The sequence below is a fragment of the Amblyomma mixtum genome, chromosome 3 (assembly GCF_055824585.1).
Source record: "Amblyomma mixtum isolate Tamu chromosome 3, ASM5582458v1, whole genome shotgun sequence".
NCBI classification, from domain to species: domain Eukaryota; kingdom Metazoa; phylum Arthropoda; class Arachnida; order Ixodida; family Ixodidae; genus Amblyomma; species Amblyomma mixtum.
Window position 1 is genome coordinate 192,332,348 of NC_143014.1, and position 22,813 is coordinate 192,355,160.

The 22,813-nt window shown below is 49.0% G+C and overlaps 3 protein-coding genes across 3 annotated transcripts; all 3 read right to left on the bottom strand.

The window, feature by feature from the left end:
- Positions 1–805: 805 nt before the first annotated feature.
- LOC149353097 (polyadenylate-binding protein-interacting protein 1-like) lies at positions 806–2,135 on the bottom strand. Its single transcript, XM_089577287.1, has one exon. The coding sequence runs from the start codon at positions 2,133–2,135 to the stop codon at positions 942–944; it is 1,194 nt and encodes a 397-aa protein (XP_089433413.1). The 3' UTR covers positions 806–941.
- Positions 2,136–10,561: 8,426 nt separating this feature from the next.
- Positions 10,562–11,777, bottom strand: LOC149353098 (polyadenylate-binding protein-interacting protein 1-like). Its single transcript, XM_089577288.1, has one exon. The coding sequence runs from the start codon at positions 11,775–11,777 to the stop codon at positions 10,584–10,586; it is 1,194 nt and encodes a 397-aa protein (XP_089433414.1). The 3' UTR covers positions 10,562–10,583.
- An 8,150-nt stretch (positions 11,778–19,927) lies between these two features.
- Positions 19,928–21,412, bottom strand: LOC149353099 (polyadenylate-binding protein-interacting protein 1-like). Its single transcript, XM_089577289.1, has one exon. It carries the CDS (start codon positions 21,410–21,412, stop codon positions 20,219–20,221), a length of 1,194 nt encoding a protein of 397 aa, XP_089433415.1. The 3' UTR covers positions 19,928–20,218.
- Positions 21,413–22,813: the final 1,401 nt, after the last annotated feature.

Sequence of the window (22,813 nt, forward strand, 5' to 3'; positions counted from 1 at the left end):
AAAACAGAAAGGGAGGCTACGTCGGCTTGCCGAAGCCAGGAAATGACAACGGGCTTCGGACACAGATGAAGAACGCGAACAGCGCCTTGCTAAGCGGCGCGCTCAAGACGCTGCTAGACGGGCGCACCGCGCCTCTATCGAAACCGAATCGTCTACAACCGGTGATGATCCCGAATGGAACGCTATGGATGCTTACGCAACCTACCATGTTTAACCAAAGCTAAACCTTAGCAACTTTTCTCAAGCACGCCTCCGAAGGACTAACTCGGGAATCGACACCCCTCACTAGACACTCAGAGCGTGCCAAGTGCGGGGAAATAGGAGCGCTCACCGAGTGATTTCCAAAGGAGGAACACCTCAGCAAATCTATAATACAGGCTTGATCAGACGATCTGCACACAAAGCCTCCTCAGCCGAACTGCCGGACGTCAGAAATCATTTTGAAGAGAGGTGAGATGGCCTGCACCGCAGTCTGGGCAGCATCCGGGTTGTTCAACCTGGTGACGACCCTACCCGAAGGGACGAACCGCAGCCGTGGTCTCGTGGCAGAGCACCCGCCTCGGCTTCGGGAGGTGGTGGGTTCGACTCCCGCCGCCGGCCGGGTACCCACCGGTTTTCTCATAATGGGTACAAGCTATGCCCCGGCCTGGTGCTCGGCTTCGCAGGGTTGCATTGCTTGGGAAAGGAGCCTGCGCCTTCAAATCCCGGCGCTGTGGGCAAAGAGTCACGTGGACAAAGCGAAAGAGATGCAGAAAGCTTGTTTAGAAAAAAGGAAAAGCACAAAGTGGCACCACACTTTCCCCCCCAACCCCAATTCACACAAACATAGGGAGGAAAAAAATACAGTTAAGAAAACACTGGGTACTGTCCTGCACTTCCCCATCTTCGCACCTCTCGGCCAACCCACTCTGGTCCCCTCTCTTGCCGAGATGGAGAGAGCTTCACTGTCCCGATTCCTTGAGGAATTCTTCGTAGGCTGCCGCAATCTCATCGTCCATGTCGTCATTGCAGCAGTTGTTGGCGTAACCGCTTCCATCAGACATTTCGATGTTCCCCATCCGTTCTGTGAGGAGGACCTCTTGGATAAACCTCTCCTCTTCACTGGAGACCGGCACGCCGTCGGGACCACAAGTAATGGGAAGGCTGTCATCCGCCTGGCCAGCCGATGCGGTGCTCGAAGACGACGAAGAGCGGCCCCAGTTCCTCTCACGAAGTTCGAGGACATTCTTGACCATCAGCGCCGCGGTCGGGTCAATGTCCTTCTTGTGAGAGATCTCGCAGAGCTTCTCAAACACACTGTCGAGGGCACAACAGTCGGTTTCGGGTGAGCCCACCTTCTCATAGTCCTCCAGGCAGGCGCCAGTAAGTTTCAGCACCTGGATGGTGCATTTGATGTTCTCCTTGGTGAGCGACTGCAGAAGCGCGTGCATCATGTTGGGAATGGAGGCGGCCAGGTGCTTCACCTTGTAGGAGTGGGCCTTCCGCAGAAACACCATCTGAGAGAACAGTTCAGCAATGAACAGCAGCAACCCGCGCAGGTAGGCGTCGTCAAAATCACCGGACCCCAAGTCGTTTCGCTTGACGCACTCTTTGTGACACCGGTCTAGAAGCATGTTTGTAAAGTCCTCCTCCACGCCTCGAATGTGAAGGTTGCTCCCAAGATGGTTGCACAGGCGTGCCGCGCTATACCTGAAGTTAGCCTCTTTCAGTCCCTGTTGGAAGATAGTGTCGACCACCTGACAGAGACCGCCAGCGTCGGTAATGCCACTCAATATGCTTGTGACGTCTTCTATTTTGGAGTCGAACTCAGCAGGACACAGCGTGACGTCGTCAATGAAGCTCATGAGCTCCAGCATTGCATACTGGTTCGCGTCCTGTGACTGTGGTGAAGGTGGATAGGGTGGGCAGGGCTCTGCAACTTCCTGTGGCAGAGGGACTCTGAAATGCCTTGGTACGAACACCGGGGCCTCTGGTGAAAGCGTGCTTTTCAGCACGAATGATGGCATGCTTTTATCGTCAGAGCAGTCTGCCGACGCTGACCCGCCTTTCGGTGATTGTCGTAGCAGTGTGACCGCTGGCCCGGGAACGACGCCGCTTGCTGTCTTCGGGGTACCGGAGTTCCTCCTTGAATCCATGTTCACCCGCGATTCGGAGCTTGGCGGGGGGGCCTTGCGATGTCACCTCGGAAAAAGGCGCCCAGGGGAAGGCTGGCCTACCACAGGGAGTTCCCCTGACCAGGAGAAGACGTCGACAGCCGCCCCAAGACCAACGGCAAAAGCCCTGCAAAGGGAAGAACACGCAAACAATCACATTCTTCTTCTTCTTCTTCTCCACAGTAATCATGATACATACCCACGCGGGGGGATTGGCCAACGTACGGTGGTGAATGCCAACGTAGTATATGTGCGGAAAAAAAAACTAAGTAGAATGGTAGAATGACTGAAATTAGAAAATATATTAATTGGTGAAATTTTAAAATAAAATAAACAAATTAGATATGCGAAGAATAAAATAAATTACGCTTTTGGGACATGCGGTGGAATTTTATATGGAGTTAACACGGTAAGCGACCACTTGCAATAATGTAATCATGAAGGTAGCCGCAAATAGTGCTTAACGAGAATCCCGTGGCGCTCGCACCAAACTAGAGCAGAACTGGTAGAGACAAAGGGAGTCCTAACCTCGAAAGGCAGTTTTCTTCTTCCTCTTAAACCATGGCACATCCTCTTCTTCTTCTTCTTCCTTTCAAGACGTGGCACATACCCACATGGGGAGATTGGCCACGGTGTAGTGTAATAAACAAGGAAATTTGCGTAGGCGATTACGACAAAAATATCAGAGCCAAGCGGGAATTTTGAAAAATTATCGATGAAAAACGACAGAAGATTATTTAAAGTTAAATAACAAAAAATATTTTGAAGAAAAAAAAAGAAAAGCTTCAAGAATTTTGAAAGAGTTAGCAAATAGACCTACCAGTTGCAATTATGTAATCATGGAGAACCCCACAAATTGCACCCAAGCAAATCCTTTTGAGCTCACAACGAACGATAATAACACTGGCAGCGATAACAGGAGCCCAAACCTAGAGAGAGGGACCTCCAGGTAAATCTTTCTCTGAAGTGCGAACATTTGACAATATAGGAGGAAATGGTCTTAAGATTCAACGTCCCCTCATCAGCCACATAAGTTTGTTGGTGACCACACACAACTGCACAGATACAAATTTCAACTGGGAATAGTGCATCGCAACCGCGTCATTGATACCTTACACAGCCTTACAAGCACTGAAACCTGGAAATCACCAGCAGACTGAAATTCGGGACGGGATGTGTCACTGACCCGCCAAGAGCTGACCTTGCTAAGTAATCAGCAACCTCGTTTAATGAATACCTGCAAGGCCAGGAAAACAAACAAAACGGACCTCTTTTAAAGCAGATGAGACAAAAAATCGCAGGAAACGGCTCAAAAAATCTTTTGTGAAGTTTCAAGGGAGACTAAAACTGACAAACAATCAGCCAAGTATTCAAGAAGCGTAGCTTGTTGGGCCAGTTGGTGCATTGTAAGTGGGAAACCAGCGGAAAGGACGCGTTCACAAGCAGGAGAAGTACACAGGACAACGCTGAAAACACAACTGAAATATTCTACATTTATCGCCAACAACAGAACAGGGTGCACATGCGCGAGATCAAAACAACAAGAACAAAATTGATCAAGCGTTGAAAGATAGCATGTGGCAACCTATGTCCCATTCATGAAACTGTACTCTTTTGCCGTGAACCTGACAGAGCTGTCGCTGACGCATCCAGAACCTAACGGCTTCATTTTCAAGGCTTCCAAGATTTCTCGTTCTGTCTGCGTTTTGCCGCGGCCGATGATTCTGACATTTTGGAACAGAAGGGTGCAGTCTTTGCAGTGGCTGCAATGTCTTGGCAGATTTGCTGTGTTGCCTGGCTGTAGCGAAGTGCGGTGCTGCCTCATACGGTCGTTGACGCATTGACCTGTTTGACCCATGTAGGCCTTGCGACAGGACAGTGGAAGCGAGTAAAAAACATCGGTTGTGCATTTGGTGAACATGCTCTGGTGCTTGACATTACATTTCTTTTTACTGCGAAAGCAATACTGCGCTAGATTTTGAGCCTTCAGCGTCGTCCCGGCGGTTCCACGTTTGACCTTTAACTTGACCTCTGTTGTGGCGTTCATTGATGCGCTCAGACATAGACAGAGTTGTACACTGCGTTGATTTGGAGGAAAGGAAAGGCGCCTTACCAACTCTGTGGTTTAGTGGACACCTCAATAGCACTTTAAGCTAATTCCGGCGTTCCGTGCAGCACTCAGGCTTTCGCCTTTCACTACTGTAGTCGCTAAACTTGCTCGTAATTTGCTTTCGCAACCTTCCGGGCTTAATCAAGCTAAGCCTCTGCCAATTTTTTTTTAATTCCCACCAAACGGTGGGAGGAGCCGACCAACCTTTCAGCCAGTCCCGTGGCGGCTTGCCGCTGTTATGTTTCTACCCCCCCCCACCCCATCTCTCTTTGTGTGTTCCCGTCACACCTGTCTCCACTTAGGCCATGCCCAGATGCAGTGCGTGTTTCTGCGAAAGTGGTCTTTCTTCATGCACGCGCTCCCATGCAACCTCCTGACGGTGGAACCGAACACGAGGGACGCATTCGACTCTTGGATTCCACGTACCACCACTTCTGCCTAACTGCCACAACGTGTTTTCAGGAGTTCCCCTTAAACTGCACCCAAGGCAGCAGTATTGACCCTGCGACTTTGTGTGTGTGCATCTGTCAGGGTGACATGTCTCATCGCCTGCTGCCACCTGCGGAGACGAGCGTCTGCCAAGCGTCTGCCGTTCAACCGCGCCTCGCTCTTTTGTCAACCGCGGGGTGACGCCGCAGCAGGTGTCCGCCTTTGGGGCATATCCTTCGAACAAGATATGGAATCCACCTGGCCGGAAACGACTAGACCGACAACATGCCCTTCTGGACACTTCCGAGTATTCAAGGGCCTCAGCGGCCGAAGCGAGGTGACGACGCTGCAGGTGTTCGCCCTTGGCATTTCCTCGAAACAAGATATGGAATCCACCTGGCCTGACGGGCCACTTCCGAGTACCCAGGAGCCTCAGCCGAGGAAGACGACGAAGCGGTGAACGACCTTGGAGCACCCGGCCCACGTTCCTTCCTCCTTCGGCACTGCGGCGGTGCTCCTGGACCCGATGCCTGGTGGGACACGCTACTAGCCCGGCAAAACATATCACCGCTCTGCTATCGGCGGATTGATACGTAGTGATCGGCGAAAGCGAAGAGTCCACGCATATTTTTATTTCCGTGGGCCTAATTTGCAGCTATGTAGTCTCTGACTAGACCTATTTGTTCACGGAAACCTAAAAGAAACAAAATAACAGCGAAATCAAGGTCGCCACGCGACTGCCAGAAAGGCATTCCATGCGTTGGTCGACTCCTTCCATCGTATGCGGGGTATTAAAAAAAAAGCGGGAGCCGGCCGTTAATTCGATTTAATTAGGGAAATAGGCAACAGAGGGAAATAAATCGAAGTTTCTAAGAATGCTGGGAACGTGTAGGTCGATTTTCAGCGGCAAGAAGACGAGTTCATATTCCTCTTCAGTGCACCTTTAAAGCACCATCAAAAACTAGCCAGTTTAGCCCTTTTTCATCGTTTCTACTATTCATTTCCCTTAAGCGTCTACTCCCTGTTTTCAACTCTTCACAAAAAGTCAACAGGTGTCATACCCTTGCCCAAAAACACAACCATTTGCCCAGTCGTTCTTCATCCGAACAGCAAAAGATTGGAGCGGCCTTCCCAATGCCGCTCTAATAATAGATAAGCTTGCATTCAAAGATAAGCTTAAATCATTAAACACATTTTAGGTTTTCGTGTACCTTTCCTCTCTAACGTTGACCTATTGCACTTTGTTTTACTATGCGGTTTTTACTGTTCTCTAATCCGTTATTGAAGCGCTTCTTCCTGTCTTTTATTAATGTCTTGTTTTTCCTTTCTTTTCGAAAGCATTTGAGCGTTCTGCATTTTGATTTTCTGAGCTGTTTACCAGTTTTATTTGTATTTTGAACCTTGATGTTGCCATGGCACAGAATATGTTCGTTTTTTGTTGATATTTCTGCACACTCCACCCCTCATGTAATGCCCGTTGTTTGGGGTCTCTGAGGTACTAAAATAAATAAATAAATAAATAAATAAATAAATAAATAAATAAATAAATAAATAAATAAACCTGTAGAACGTAGAACTCAGTGAAATAAGGCAGCGGCTAACACGGCGAACGTACAAATTAGGGGACTACTTGACGCATCACAGACGAAAAAGCTTTCCATTTCTACGTCAAAAATGACATCTCGCCCTGTGAAAGCCCGAAAACGGACGTTCGGGAAATCGGGAAAATGTGCAAAGGCTTTAAGAAGGGGCGGGGGAGGGGGGGGGGGGGCGGTCGCCCCTTAGGACCGCCTTTGTGGGTGGTACGCCGTAGTACGCCTATGGCTGCTGTAGGTCAGATCTAGGACTGCCTGAGTCAAGCGTGCCGTGAAAGCAGCTCCACGGTCAGCAATGATAACCGCAGCGGCGCCATGACACAGCACGATGTTGTGTAGAAAAAAGTGGCTACTTCGACAGCAGTTCCGTTTGCAAGTGCCGTTGTCTCAGCGTACCGCGTCAAATAACCGATCACGACAGCAATCCAAATTTCCAGTGGATGACTTCGGGAAAGGGCCGAGTAGGTCCATTCCTATTTGTTGGAAAGGTGTCTTCGGAGGCGCTATGGGGTGAAGAAATCCGGCGGGTTTGAAGGATGGAGTCTTGTTGGCAGTCGCGACAGGTTTTGACGTATGTCCGCACTGATAGAAGTAATCTGGGCCAGTAGTACCTCTGTCGAATACTTGCTAATGTACGACTGGTTCCCAGGTGGCCGGCAGATGGTTTGTGTGGCAAGCGCTCACGATATCGGGTCGCAGGTGTGTCGGGACTACGAGCAGAAATGTTACGGTCCGGCCTTTTTTTCTCCACATCCACATATATGGAGGGCATGTCGGCCAGGGTTCTGTTAAGGCGTTCCACTAAGCCATTTGTCTGTGGATGGTCAGTGGCGGTCCCAGCGATTGGCTTCAGGGGGGGAAGGGGGGGTGGGGCGGACCTCCGTGTACCAAAAAAAATAAATAAAAACAACGATTTTTTATTTACACTGTACTTGTACAACAATTTTCCTGCACTTTGTTGATGAAAAATTGATGGCGAACGATAAGATGTTACACCATTACTCACGCTTCTAATGCTAACGGTTACGTGAACAATATTCATATGTAATGCATATCTATTTATGATTTATATATGAATGTTGCTCACGTAACCATTAACCTATATAATTCATATATATTTACGCGGCGGTCGAATTTTGATCTAAGAAAAATTCTAGCGGCCCGTATACTCTGCGATGTCAGAGCTCGTTAAATAACCACCGGTGGTTGAAATTTCCGGAGCCCTTTATTTCGACGTCCGTCATAACCCGAGTCCCTTTGTGACGTCAAACTCCCATAAAACACACTAACAAAACATATGTATTTATCTCAAATATTTAAATTTGAATAATAGTGCCAGTCATGACGCTCAACAGTAACTGTAGGGGCACGGCAGGACCACGATACCTCGATGATCACGTACGAATTGCACTCCAATAACTACCGACCTGTTGTATAACTGGTAATGTTGTAAGACAGTATTAGCTTACAACGTGACTTACTAGGTGTAGAAATATGGTGTGTAAAATGGTAAATGTGTTTAAAATATTGCTAAGTGTAAGTTCATGCACTTCCATAGACGCTCCAACTTAATACCAGATAGCTACTGTATCTGTGGTTCTCGTTTACATGCTACTAAAGCTTAGAAATATCTCAGATTACACCTGTCTGACGCTCTTACGTGGTCAACACACATCAACCACACCACTGCAGCATCCAGCCGATCCCTTGGCACTCTTCAACGCTCAATGAAGTTTGCCCCAGCACATGTAAAATTACTAGCCTACAGCACATAATGCGCCCCAAATTAGAATATGCAGCCGCCATTTGGGACTCACATGAGGAATACCTCTCTGAAAGCATAGAAACTATTCAAAATCCCGCCATTAGATATGTTCACTCCGATTATTCATCCTACAGAAGTGTAACCGATCGGAAGAACCGATCCAGCTTGCCATTATTACTCGATCTACACGTATCGAGCGTTCTTGGAAACTTATAATTATTGCCCTGTGCGACCAATTTCCCTAATTTAAATTTGATTGACGTCGGACTACCACATTTTTATTGCGAAAGCAATATTACGACCGGTTTCAGCTCTTCGCGTCGGGGCGGCCGCGAGGCACGTTTGATCTTGAAGGGCGGCGCGAGGCGCTGCCCTCGCCGCGCTCTCGCCAGCTGCGGAGTGTGGAGAGGAGGCTGTAGAACGAGGGAGAGGGGGTATAAGGTGCTGGTTGGTTGGTTGGTTTATGGGGTTTAGCGTCCCTAATACCCCTGTCACACTAGCAAATTTAATGTCATTCGAACCTAATGGCATTCGATGCATCGAATGTCATTCGGTCTCTTTCCGTGCTACACGGAGAAAAGTAATGTCATTCGAAAATGATGGCATCGACGATCAGAGAAAAAACAATAGTCCGACCGAACGTCATCAGCGCGCATAAAAGATGTTTGAAATTGTTGTGCAGTGTTTCAAAAGCGGGTGAGAACATTTGTGGGCCGTATTTATTATTATTTGCGGCCATTCTGCACCGCTTTAGCCATCAAAAGCCAAGCCAAGTACAAAGTCAACCACAAATCCGATAAATGTAAACAAACAAAATGGCTGACATGGCGGCGCGCGGACACGCGCGGAGCTTGGAAATGACTTCCAAAAGGTGAACTGCTCAGTTACGTCTTTAAGTACCTTCGAGCTTAACAAACATGGCACGCCAGCCAGCAAGAATCACGCATCCCAAAATGACCGACGGTCGCGGGAAAGACGCTGCTTCGCGCTCGGCCGCTGCTGTAGGCTGCTGAGATCGAGAGTAATAGCTATCCACGACAGCCTGGTGTGAACAGATTCACACCAACATTAACTTTTTTTTAGCAGAACTAAATAAATGCACTTTCTAGGTTTGGCAGTGTGCACATTATTTTTTCGCGTCGCTTGTTCCTGCTGCGTATCTGGTGTCCAGAGTTCGCATTCGGTTCGAGATCGAATGCGAATGAGTTCCCCTAACTCATTCGATGGCGAATGTCATTCGAACCTAATGACATTGCATGTTCCCGTGTAGCAGTCGATTAATGACATTAGGTGCTAATGTCAATCGATTGGAATGACATTAAATTTGCTAGTGTGACAGGGTTATAAGGCTATGAGAGACGCCGTAGTGGAGGGCTCCGGAAATTTCGACCACCTGGGGTTCTTTAACGTGCACTGACATCGCACAGTACACGGGCCTCGAATTTCTCCTCCAAAGAAATTCAGCCGCCGCGGCCGGGATCGAACCCGCGTCTTTCAGGCCAGCAGCCGAGCACCATAGCCACTGAGCCACCGCGGCGGCGGGTATAAGATGCGTTCGCTCGCTTGCCGGCTCCATCGTTATGCCGCCTGAAAAACAGAAAGGGAGGCTACGTCGGCTTGCCGAAGCCAGGAAATGACAACGGGCTTCGGACACAGATGAAGAACGCGAACAGCGCCTTGCTAAGCGGCGCGCTCAAGACGCTGCTAGACGGGCGCACCGCGCCTCTATCGAAACCGAATCGTCTACAACCGGTGATGATCCCGAATGGAACGCTATGGATGCTTACGCAACCTACCATGTTTAACCAAAGCTAAACCTTAGCAACTTTTCTCAAGCACGCCTCCGAAGGACTAACTCGGGAATCGACACCCCTCACTAGACACTCAGAGCGTGCCAAGTGCGGGGAAATAGGAGCGCTCACCGAGTGATTTCCAAAGGAGGAACACCTCAGCAAATCTATAATACAGGCTTGATCAGACGATCTGCACACAAAGCCTCCTCAGCCGAACTGCCGGACGTCAGAAATCATTTTGAAGAGAGGTGAGATGGCCTGCACCGCAGTCTGGGCAGCATCCGGGTTGTTCAACCTGGTGACGACCCTACCCGAAGGGACGAACCGCAGCCGTGGTCTCGTGGCAGAGCACCCGCCTCGGCTTCGGGAGGTGGTGGGTTCGACTCCCGCCGCCGGCCGGGTACCCACCGGTTTTCTCATAATGGGTACAAGCTATGCCCGGCCTGGTGCTCGGCTTCGCAGGGTTGCATTGCTTGGGAAAGGAGCCTGCGCCTTCAAATCCCGGCGCTGTGGGCAAAGAGTCACGTGGACAAAGCGAAAGAGATGCAGAAAGCTTGTTTAGAAAAAAGGAAAAGCACAAAGTGGCACCACACTTTCCCCCCCAACCCCAATTCACACAAACATAGGGAGGAAAAAAATACAGTTAAGAAAACACTGGGTACTGTCCTGCACTTTCCCCTCTTCGCACCTCTCGGCCAACCCACTCTGGTCCCCTCTCTTGCCGAGATGGAGAGAGCTTCACTGTCCCGATTCCTTGAGGAATTCTTCGTAGGCTGCCGCAATCTCATCGTCCATGTCGTCATTGCAGCAGTTGTTGGCGTAACCGCTTCCATCAGACATTTCGATGTTCCCCATCCGTTCTGTGAGGAGGACCTCTTGGATAAACCTCTCCTCTTCACTGGAGACCGGCACGCCGTCGGGACCACAAGTAATGGGAAGGCTGTCATCCGCCTGGCCAGCCGATGCGGTGCTCGAAGACGACGAAGAGCGGCCCCAGTTCCTCTCACGAAGTTCGAGGACATTCTTGACCATCAGCGCCGCGGTCGGGTCAATGTCCTTCTTGTGAGAGATCTCGCAGAGCTTCTCAAACACACTGTCGAGGGCACAACAGTCGGTTTCGGGTGAGCCCACCTTCTCATAGTCCTCCAGGCAGGCGCCAGTAAGTTTCAGCACCTGGATGGTGCATTTGATGTTCTCCTTGGTGAGCGACTGCAGAAGCGCGTGCATCATGTTGGGAATGGAGGCGGCCAGGTGCTTCACCTTGTAGGAGTGGGCCTTCCGCAGAAACACCATCTGAGAGAACAGTTCAGCAATGAACAGCAGCAACCCGCGCAGGTAGGCGTCGTCAAAATCACCGGACCCCAAGTCGTTTCGCTTGACGCACTCTTTGTGACACCGGTCTAGAAGCATGTTTGTAAAGTCCTCCTCCACGCCTCGAATGTGAAGGTTGCTCCCAAGATGGTTGCACAGGCGTGCCGCGCTATACCTGAAGTTAGCCTCTTTCAGTCCCTGTTGGAAGATAGTGTCGACCACCTGACAGAGACCGCCAGCGTCGGTAATGCCACTCAATATGCTTGTGACGTCTTCTATTTTGGAGTCGAACTCAGCAGGACACAGCGTGACGTCGTCAATGAAGCTCATGAGCTCCAGCATTGCATACTGGTTCGCGTCCTGTGACTGTGGTGAAGGTGGATAGGGTGGGCAGGGCTCTGCAACTTCCTGTGGCAGAGGGACTCTGAAATGCCTTGGTACGAACACCGGGGCCTCTGGTGAAAGCGTGCTTTTCAGCACGAATGATGGCATGCTTTTATCGTCAGAGCAGTCTGCCGACGCTGACCCGCCTTTCGGTGATTGTCGTAGCAGTGTGACCGCTGGCCCGGGAACGACGCCGCTTGCTGTCTTCGGGGTACCGGAGTTCCTCCTTGAATCCATGTTCACCCGCGATTCGGAGCTTGGCGGGGGGGCCTTGCGATGTCACCTCGGAAAAAGGCGCCCAGGGGAAGGCTGGCCTACCACAGGGAGTTCCCCTGACCAGGAGAAGACGTCGACAGCCGCCCCAAGACCAACGGCAAAAGCCCTGCAAAGGGAAGAACACGCAAACAATCACATTCTTCTTCTTCTTCTTCTCCACAGTAATCATGATACATACCCACGCGGGGGGATTGGCCAACGTACGGTGGTGAATGCCAACGTAGTATATGTGCGGAAAAAAAAACTAAGTAGAATGGTAGAATGACTGAAATTAGAAAATATATTAATTGGTGAAATTTTAAAATAAAATAAACAAATTAGATATGCGAAGAATAAAATAAATTACGCTTTTGGGACATGCGGTGGAATTTTATATGGAGTTAACACGGTAAGCGACCACTTGCAATAATGTAATCATGAAGGTAGCCGCAAATAGTGCTTAACGAGAATCCCGTGGCGCTCGCACCAAACTAGAGCAGAACTGGTAGAGACAAAGGGAGTCCTAACCTCGAAAGGCAGTTTTCTTCTTCCTCTTAAACCATGGCACATCCTCTTCTTCTTCTTCTTCCTTTCAAGACGTGGCACATACCCACATGGGGAGATTGGCCACGGTGTAGTGTAATAAACAAGGAAATTTGCGTAGGCGATTACGACAAAAATATCAGAGCCAAGCGGGAATTTTGAAAAATTATCGATGAAAAACGACAGAAGATTATTTAAAGTTAAATAACAAAAAATATTTTGAAGAAAAAAAAGAAAAGCTTCAAGAATTTTGAAAGAGTTAGCAAATAGACCTACCAGTTGCAATTATGTAATCATGGAGAACCCCACAAATTGCACCCAAGCAAATCCTTTTGAGCTCACAACGAACGATAATAACACTGGCAGCGATAACAGGAGCCCAAACCTAGAGAGAGGGACCTCCAGGTAAATCTTTCTCTGAAGTGCGAACATTTGACAATATAGGAGGAAATGGTCTTAAGATTCAACGTCCCCTCATCAGCCACATAAGTTTGTTGGTGACCACACACAACTGCACAGATACAAATTTCAACTGGGAATAGTGCATCGCAACCGCGTCATTGATACCTTACACAGCCTTACAAGCACTGAAACCTGGAAATCACCAGCAGACTGAAATTCGGGACGGGATGTGTCACTGACCCGCCAAGAGCTGACCTTGCTAAGTAATCAGCAACCTCGTTTAATGAATACCTGCAAGGCCAGGAAAACAAACAAAACGGACCTCTTTTAAAGCAGATGAGACAAAAAATCGCAGGAAACGGCTCAAAAAATCTTTTGTGAAGTTTCAAGGGAGACTAAAACTGACAAACAATCAGCCAAGTATTCAAGAAGCGTAGCTTGTTGGGCCAGTTGGTGCATTGTAAGTGGGAAACCAGCGGAAAGGACGCGTTCACAAGCAGGAGAAGTACACAGGACAACGCTGAAAACACAACTGAAATATTCTACATTTATCGCCAACAACAGAACAGGGTGCACATGCGCGAGATCAAAACAACAAGAACAAAATTGATCAAGCGTTGAAAGATAGCATGTGGCAACCTATGTCCCATTCATGAAACTGTACTCTTTTGCCGTGAACCTGACAGAGCTGTCGCTGACGCATCCAGAACCTAACGGCTTCATTTTCAAGGCTTCCAAGATTTCTCGTTCTGTCTGCGTTTTGCCGCGGCCGATGATTCTGACATTTTGGAACAGAAGGGTGCAGTCTTTGCAGTGGCTGCAATGTCTTGGCAGATTTGCTGTGTTGCCTGGCTGTAGCGAAGTGCGGTGCTGCCTCATACGGTCGTTGACGCATTGACCTGTTTGACCCATGTAGGCCTTGCGACAGGACAGTGGAAGCGAGTAAAAAACATCGGTTGTGCATTTGGTGAACATGCTCTGGTGCTTGACATTACATTTCTTTTTACTGCGAAAGCAATACTGCGCTAGATTTTGAGCCTTCAGCGTCGTCCCGGCGGTTCCACGTTTGACCTTTAACTTGACCTCTGTTGTGGCGTTCATTGATGCGCTCAGACATAGACAGAGTTGTACACTGCGTTGATTTGGAGGAAAGGAAAGGCGCCTTACCAACTCTGTGGTTTAGTGGACACCTCAATAGCACTTTAAGCTAATTCCGGCGTTCCGTGCAGCACTCAGGCTTTCGCCTTTCACTACTGTAGTCGCTAAACTTGCTCGTAATTTGCTTTCGCAACCTTCCGGGCTTAATCAAGCTAAGCCTCTGCCAATTTTTTTTTAATTCCCACCAAACGGTGGGAGGAGCCGACCAACCTTTCAGCCAGTCCCGTGGCGGCTTGCCGCTGTTATGTTTCTACCCCCCCCCCCACCCCATCTCTCTTTGTGTGTTCCCGTCACACCTGTCTCCACTTAGGCCATGCCCAGATGCAGTGCGTGTTTCTGCGAAAGTGGTCTTTCTTCATGCACGCGCTCCCATGCAACCTCCTGACGGTGGAACCGAACACGAGGGACGCATTCGACTCTTGGATTCCACGTACCACCACTTCTGCCTAACTGCCACAACGTGTTTTCAGGAGTTCCCCTTAAACTGCACCCAAGGCAGCAGTATTGACCCTGCGACTTTGTGTGTGTGCATCTGTCAGGGTGACATGTCTCATCGCCTGCTGCCACCTGCGGAGACGAGCGTCTGCCAAGCGTCTGCCGTTCAACCGCGCCTCGCTCTTTTGTCAACCGCGGGGTGACGCCGCAGCAGGTGTCCGCCTTTGGGGCATATCCTTCGAACAAGATATGGAATCCACCTGGCCGGAAACGACTAGACCGACAACATGCCCTTCTGGACACTTCCGAGTATTCAAGGGCCTCAGCGGCCGAAGCGAGGTGACGACGCTGCAGGTGTTCGCCCTTGGCATTTCCTCGAAACAAGATATGGAATCCACCTGGCCTGACGGGCCACTTCCGAGTACCCAGGAGCCTCAGCCGAGGAAGACGACGAAGCGGTGAACGACCTTGGAGCACCCGGCCCACGTTCCTTCCTCCTTCGGCACTGCGGCGGTGCTCCTGGACCCGATGCCTGGTGGGACACGCTACTAGCCCGGCAAAACATATCACCGCTCTGCTATCGGCGGATTGATACGTAGTGATCGGCGAAAGCGAAGAGTCCACGCATATTTTTATTTCCGTGGGCCTAATTTGCAGCTATGTAGTCTCTGACTAGACCTATTTGTTCACGGAAACCTAAAAGAAACAAAATAACAGCGAAATCAAGGTCGCCACGCGACTGCCAGAAAGGCATTCCATGCGTTGGTCGACTCCTTCCATCGTATGCGGGGTATTAAAAAAAAAGCGGGAGCCGGCCGTTAATTCGATTTAATTAGGGAAATAGGCAACAGAGGGAAATAAATCGAAGTTTCTAAGAATGCTGGGAACGTGTAGGTCGATTTTCAGCGGCAAGAAGACGAGTTCATATTCCTCTTCAGTGCACCTTTAAAGCACCATCAAAAACTAGCCAGTTTAGCCCTTTTTCATCGTTTCTACTATTCATTCCCCTTAAGCGTCTACTCCCTGTTTTCAACTCTTCACAAAAAGTCAACAGGTGTCATACCCTTGCCCAAAAACACAACCATTTGCCCAGTCGTTCTTCATCCGAACAGCAAAAGATTGGAGCGGCCTTCCCAATGCCGCTCTAATAATAGATAAGCTTGCATTCAAAGATAAGCTTAAATCATTAAACACATTTTAGGTTTTCGTGTACCTTTCCTCTCTAACGTTGACCTATTGCACTTTGTTTTACTATGCGGTTTTTACTGTTCTCTAATCCGTTATTGAAGCGCTTCTTCCTGTCTTTTATTAATGTCTTGTTTTTCCTTTCTTTTCGAAAGCATTTGAGCGTTCTGCATTTTGATTTTCTGAGCTGTTTACCAGTTTTATTTGTATTTTGAACCTTGATGTTGCCATGGCACAGAATATGTTCGTTTTTTGTTGATATTTCTGCACACTCCACCCCTCATGTAATGCCCGTTGTTTGGGGTCTCTGAGGTACTAAAATAAATAAATAAATAAATAAATAAATAAATAAATAAATAAATAAATAAACCTGTAGAACGTAGAACTCAGTGAAATAAGGCAGCGGCTAACACGGCGAACGTACAAATTAGGGGACTACTTGACGCATCACAGACGAAAAAGCTTTCCATTTCTACGTCAAAAATGACATCTCGCCCTGTGAAAGCCCGAAAACGGACGTTCGGGAAATCGGGAAAATGTGCAAAGGCTTTAAGAAGGGGCGGGGGAGGGGGGGGGGGGCGGTCGCCCCTTAGGACCGCCTTTGTGGGTGGTACGCCGTAGTACGCCTATGGCTGCTGTAGGTCAGATCTAGGACTGCCTGAGTCAAGCGTGCCGTGAAAGCAGCTCCAAGGTCAGCAATGATAACCGCAGCGGCGCCATGACACAGCACGATGTTGTGTAGAAAAAAGTGGATACTTCGACAGCAGTTCGGTTTGCAAGTGCCGTTGTCTCAGCGTACCGCGTCAAATAACCGATCACGACAGCAATCCAAATTTCCAGTGGATGACTTCGGGAAAGGGCCGAGTAGGTCCATTCCTATTTGCTGGAAAGGTGTCTTCGGAGGCGCTATGGGGTGAAGAAATCCGGCGGGTTTGAAGGATGGAGTCTTGTTGGCAGTCGCGACAGGTTTTGACGTATGTCCGCACTGATAGAAGTAATCTGGGCCAGTAGTACCTCTGTCGAATACTTGCTAATGTACGACTGGTTCCCAGGTGGCCGGCAGATGGTTTGTGTGGCAAGCGCTCACGATATCGGGTCGCAGGTGTGTCGCGACTACGAGCAGAAATGTTACGGTCCGGCCTTTTTTTCTCCACATCCACATATATGGAGGGCATGTCGGCCAGGGTTCTGTTAAGGCGTTCCACCAAGCCATTTGTCTGTGGGTGGTCAGTGGCGGTCCCAGCGATTGGCTTTAGGGGGGGAAGGGGGGGGGGGGCGGACCTCCGTGTACCAAAAAAAATAAATAAAAAACACGATTTTTTATTTACACTGTACTTGTACAACAATGTTCCTGCACTTTGTTGATGAAAAATTGATGGCGAACGATAAGATGTTACACCATTACTCCCGCTTCTAATGCTAACGGTTACGTGAACAATATTCATATGTAATGCATATCTATTTATGATTTATATATGAATGTTGCTCACGTAACCATTAACCTATATAATTCATATATATTTACGCGGCGGTCGAATTTTGATCTAAGAAAAATTCTAGCGGCCCGTATATTCTGCGATGTCAGAGCTCGTTAAATAACCACCGGTGGTTGAAATTTCCGGAGCCCTTTATTTCGACGTCCGTCATAACCCGAGTCCCTTTGTGACGTCAAACTCCCATAAAACACACTAACAAAACATATGTATTTATCTCAAATATTTAAATTTGAATAATAGTGCCAGTCATGATGCTCAAAAGTAACTGTAGGGGCACGGCAGGACCACGATACCTCGATGATCACGTACGAATTGCACTCCAATAACTACCGACCTGTTGTATAACTGGTAATGTTGTAAGACAGTATTAGCTTACAACGTGACTTACTAGGTGTAGAAATATGGTGTGTAAAATGGTAAATGTGTTTAAAATATTGCTAAGTGTAAGTTCATGCACTTCCATAGACGCTCCAACTTAATACCAGATAGCTACTGTATCTGTGGTTCTCGTTTACATGCTACTAAAGCTTAGAAATATCTCAGATTACACCTGTCTGACGCTCTTACGTGGTCAACACACATCAACCACACCACTGCAGCATCCAGCCGATCCCTTGGCACTCTTCAACGCTCAATGAAGTTTGCCCCAGCACATGTAAAATTACTAGCCTACAGCACATAATGCGCCCCAAATTAGAATATGCAGCCGCCATTTGGGACTCACATGAGGAATACCTCTCTGAAAGCATAGAAACTATTCAAAATCCCGCCATTAGATATGTTCACTCCGATTATTCATCCTACAGAAGTGTAACCGATCGGAAGAACCGATCCAGCTCGCCATTATTACTCGATCTACACGTATCGAGCGTTCTTGGAAACTTATAATTATTGCCCTGTGCGACCAATTTCCCTAATTTAAATTTGATTGACGTCGGACTACCACATTTTTATTGCGAAAGCAATATTACGACCGGTTTCAGCTCTTCGCGTCGGGGCGGCCGCGAGGCACGTTTGATCTTGAAGGGCGGCGCGAGGCGCTGCCCTCGCCGCGCTCTCGCCAGCTGCGGAGTGTGGAGAGGAGGCTGTAGAACGAGGGAGAGGGGGTATAAGGTGCTGGTTGGTTGGTTGGTTTATGGGGTTTAACGTCCCTAATACCCCTGTCACACTAGCAAATTTAATGTCATTCGAACCTAATGGCATTCGATGCATCGAATGTCATTCGGTCTCTTTCCGTGCTACACGGAGAAAAGTAATGTCATTCGAAAATGATGGCATCGACGATCAGAGAAAAAACAATAGTCCGACCGAACGTCATCAGCGCGCATAAAAGATGTTTGAAATTGTTGTGCAGTGTTTCAAAAGCGGGTGAGAACATTTGTGTGCCGTATTTATTATTATTTGCGGCCATTCTGCACCGCTTTAGCCATCAAAAGCCAAGCCAAGTACAAAGTCAACCACAAATCCGATAAATGTAAACAAACAAAATGGCTGACATGGCGGCGCGCGGACACGCGCGGAGCTTGGAAATGACTTCCAAAAGGTGAACTGCTCAGTTACGTCTTTAAGTACCTTCGAGCTTAACAAACATGGCACGCCAGCCAGCAAGAATCACGCATCCCAAAATGACCGACGGTGGCGGGAAAGACGCTGCTTCGCGCTCGGCCGCTGCTGTAGGCTGCTGAGATCGAGAGTAATAGCTATCCACGACAGCCTGGTGTGAACAGATTCACACCAACATTAACTTTTTTTTAGCAGAACTAAATAAATGCACTTTCTAGGTTTGGCAGTGTGCACATTATTTTTTCGCGTCGCTTGTTCCTGCTGCGTATCTGGTGTCCAGAGTTCGCATTCGGTTCGAGATCGAATGCGAATGAGTTCCCCTAACTCATTCGATGGCGAATGTCATTCGAACCTAATGACATTGCATGTTTCCGTGTAGCAGTCGATTAATGACATTAGGTGCTAATGTCAATCGATTGGAATGACATTAAATTTGCTAGTGTGACAGGGTTATAAGGCTATGAGAGACGCCGTAGTGGAGGGCTCCGGAAATTTCGACCACCTGGGGTTCTTTAACGTGCACTGACATCGCACAGTACACGGGCCTCGAATTTCTCCTCCAAAGAAATTCAGCCGCCGCGGCCGGGATCGAACCCGCGTCTTTCAGGCCAGCAGCCGAGCACCATAGCCACTGAGCCACCGCGGCGGCGGGTATAAGATGCGTTCGCTCGCTTGCCGGCTCCATCGTTATGCCGCCTGAAAAACAGAAAGGGAGGCTACGTCGGCTTGCCGAAGCCAGGAAATGACAACGGGCTTCGGACACAGATGAAGAACGCGAACAGCGCCTTGCTAAGCGGCGCGCTCAAGACGCTGCTAGACGGGCGCACCGCGCCTCTATCGAAACCGAATCGTCTACAACCGGTGATGATCCCGAATGGAACGCTATGGATGCTTACGCAACCTACCATGTTTAACCAAAGCTAAACCTTAGCAACTTTTCTCAAGCACGCCTCCGAAGGACTAACTCGGGAATCGACACCCCTCACTAGACACTCAGAGCGTGCCAAGTGCGGGGAAATAGGAGCGCTCACCGAGTGATTTCCAAAGGAGGAACACCTCAGCAAATCTATAATACAGGCTTGATCAGACGATCTGCACACAAAGCCTCCTCAGCCGAACTGCCGGACGTCAGAAATCATTTTGAAGAGAGGTGAGATGGCCTGCACCGCAGTCTGGGCAGCATCCGGGTTGTTCAACCTGGTGACGACCCTACCCGAAGGGACGAACCGCAGCCGTGGTCTCGTGGCAGAGCACCCGCCTCGGCTTCGGGAGGTGGTGGGTTCGACTCCCGCCGCCGGCCGGGTACCCACCGGTTTTATCATAATGGGTACAAGCTATGCCCCGGCCTGGTGCTCGGCTTCCCAGGGTTGCATTGCTTGGGAAAGGAGCCTGCGCCTTCAAATCCCGGCGCTGTGGGCAAAGAGTGACGTGGACAAAGCGAAAGAGATGCAGAAAGCTTGTTTAGAAAAAAGGAAAAGCACAAAGTGGCACCACACTTTCCCCCCCAACCCCAATTCACACAAACATAGGGAGGAAAAAAATACAGTTAAGAAAACACTGGGTACTGTCCTGCACTTCCCCATCTTCGCACCTCTCGGCCAACCCACTCTGGTCCCCTCTCTTGCCGAGATGGAGAGAGCTTCACTGTCCCGATTCCTTGAGGAATTCTTCGTAGGCTGCCGCAATCTCATCGTCCATGTCGTCATTGCAGCAGTTGTTGGCGTAACCGCTTCCATCAGACATTTCGATGTTCCCCATCCGTTCTGTGAGGAGGACCTCTTGGATAAACGTCTCCTCTTCACTGGAGACCGGCACGCCGTCGGGACCACAAGTAATGGGAAGGCTGTCATCCGCCTGGCCAGCCGATGCGGAGCTCGAGGACGACGAAGAGCGGCCCCAGTTCCTCTCACGAAGTTCGAGGACATTCTTGACCATCGGCGCCGCGGTCGGGTCAATGTCCTTCTTGTGAGAGATCTCGCAGAGCTTCTCAAACACACTGTCGAGGGCACAACAGTCGGTTTCGGGTGAGCCCACCTTCTCATAGTCCTCCAGGCAGGCGCCAGTAAGTTTCAGCACCTGGATGGTGCATTTGATGTTCTCCTTGGTGAGCGACTGCAGAAGCGCGTGCATCATGTTGGGAATGGAGGCGGCCAGGTGCTTCACCTTGTAGGAGTGGGCCTTCCGCAGAAACACCATCTGAGAGAACAGTTCAGCAATGAACAGCAGCAACCCGCGCAGGTAGGCGTCGTCAAAATCACCGGACCCCAAGTCGTTTCGCTTGACGCACTCTTTGTGACACCGGTCTAGAAGCATGTTTGTAAAGTCCTCCTCCACGCCTCGAATGTGAAGGTTGCTCCCAAGATGGTTGCACAGGCGTGCCGCGCTATACCTGAAGTTAGCCTCTTTCAGTCCCTGTCGGAAGATAGTGTCGACCACCTGACAGAGACCGCCAGCGTCGGTAATGCCACTCAATATGCTTGTGACGTCTTCTATTTTGGAGTCGAACTCAGCAGGACACAGCGTGACGTCGTCAATGAAGCTCATGAGCTCCAGCATTGCATACTGGTTCGCGTCCTGTGACTGTGGTGAAGGTGGATAGGGTGGGCAGGGCTCTGCAACTTCCTGTGGCAGAGGGACTCTGAAATGCCTTGGTACGAACACCGGGGCCTCTGGTGAAAGCGTGCTTTTCAGCACGAATGATGGCATGCTTTTATCGTCAGAGCAGTCTGCCGACGCTGACCCGCCTTTCGGTGATTGTCGTAGCAGTGTGACCGCTGGCCCGGGAACGACGCCGCTTGCTGTCTTCAGGGTACCGGAGTTCCTCCTTGAATCCATGTTCACCCGCGCTTCGGAGCTTGGCGGGGGGGGGGGGGGGGGCCTTGCGATGTCACCTCGGAAAAAGGCGCCCAGGGGAAGGCTGGCCTACCACAGGGAGTTCCCCTGACCAGGAGAACACGTCGACAGCCGCCCCAAGACCAACGGCAAAAGCCCTGCAAAGGGAAGAACACGCAAACAATCACATTCTTCTTCTTCTTCTTCTTCTTCTCCACAGTAATCATGATACATACCCACGCGGGGGGATTGGCCAAGGTACGGTGGTGAATGCCAACGTAGTATATGTGCGGAAAAAAATACTAAGTAGAATGGTAGAATGACTGAAATTAGAAAATATATTAATTGGTGAAATTTTTAAATAAAATAAACAAATTAGATATGCGAAGAATAAAATAAATTACGCTTTTGGGACATGCGGTGGAATTTTATATGGAGTTAACACGGTAAGCGACCACTTGCAATAATGTAATCATGAAGGTAGCCGCAAATAGTGCTTAACGAGAATCCCGTGGCGCTCGCACCAAACTAGAGCAGAACTGGTAGAGACAAAGGGAGTCCTAACCTCGAAAGGCAGTTTTCTTCTTCTTCCTCTTAAACCATGGCACATCCTCTTCTTCTTCCTTTCAAGACGTGGCACATACCCACATGGGGAGATTGGCCACGGTGTAGTGTAATAAACAAGGAAATTTGCGTAGGCGATTACGACAAAAATATCAGAGCCAAGCGGGAATTCTGAAAAATGTATCGATGAAAAACGACAGAAGATTATTTAAAGTTAAATAACAAAAAATATTTTGAAGAAAAAAAAAGAAAAGCTTGAAGAATTTTGAAAGAGTTAGCAAATAGACCTACCAGTTGCAATTATGTAATCATGGAGAACCCCACAAATTGCACCCAAGCAAATCCTTTTGAGCTCGCAACGAACGATAATAACACTGGCAGCGATAACAGGAGCCCAAATCTAGAGAGAGGGACCTCCAGGTAAATCTTTCTCTGAAGTGCGAACATTTGACAATATAGGAGGAAATGGTCTGAAGATTCAACGTCCCCTCATCAGCCACATAGGTTTGTTGGTGACCACACACAACTGCACAGATACAAATTTCAACTGGGAATACTGCATCGCAACCGCGTCATTGATACCTTACACAGCCTTACAAGCACTGAAACCTGGAAATCACCAGCAGACTGAAATTCGGGACGGGATGTGTCACTGACCCGCCAAGAGATGACCTTGCTAAGTAATCAGCAACCTCGTTTGAATGAATACCTGCATGGCCAGGAAAACAAACAAAACGGACCTCTTTAAAAGCAGATGAGACAAAAAATCGCAGGAAACGGCTCAAAAAATCTTTTGTGAAGTTTCAAGGGAGACTAAAACTGACAAACAATCAGCCAAGT

Bases quoted from the DNA above. Each gene is read 5' to 3' on its own strand.
- LOC149353098 (XM_089577288.1), bottom strand. From the start codon at position 11,777: ATGGATTCAAGGAGGAACTCCGGTACCCCGAAGACAGCAAGCGGCGTC.
- LOC149353097 (XM_089577287.1), bottom strand. From the start codon at position 2,135: ATGGATTCAAGGAGGAACTCCGGTACCCCGAAGACAGCAAGCGGCGTC.
- LOC149353099 (XM_089577289.1), bottom strand. From the start codon at position 21,412: ATGGATTCAAGGAGGAACTCCGGTACCCTGAAGACAGCAAGCGGCGTC.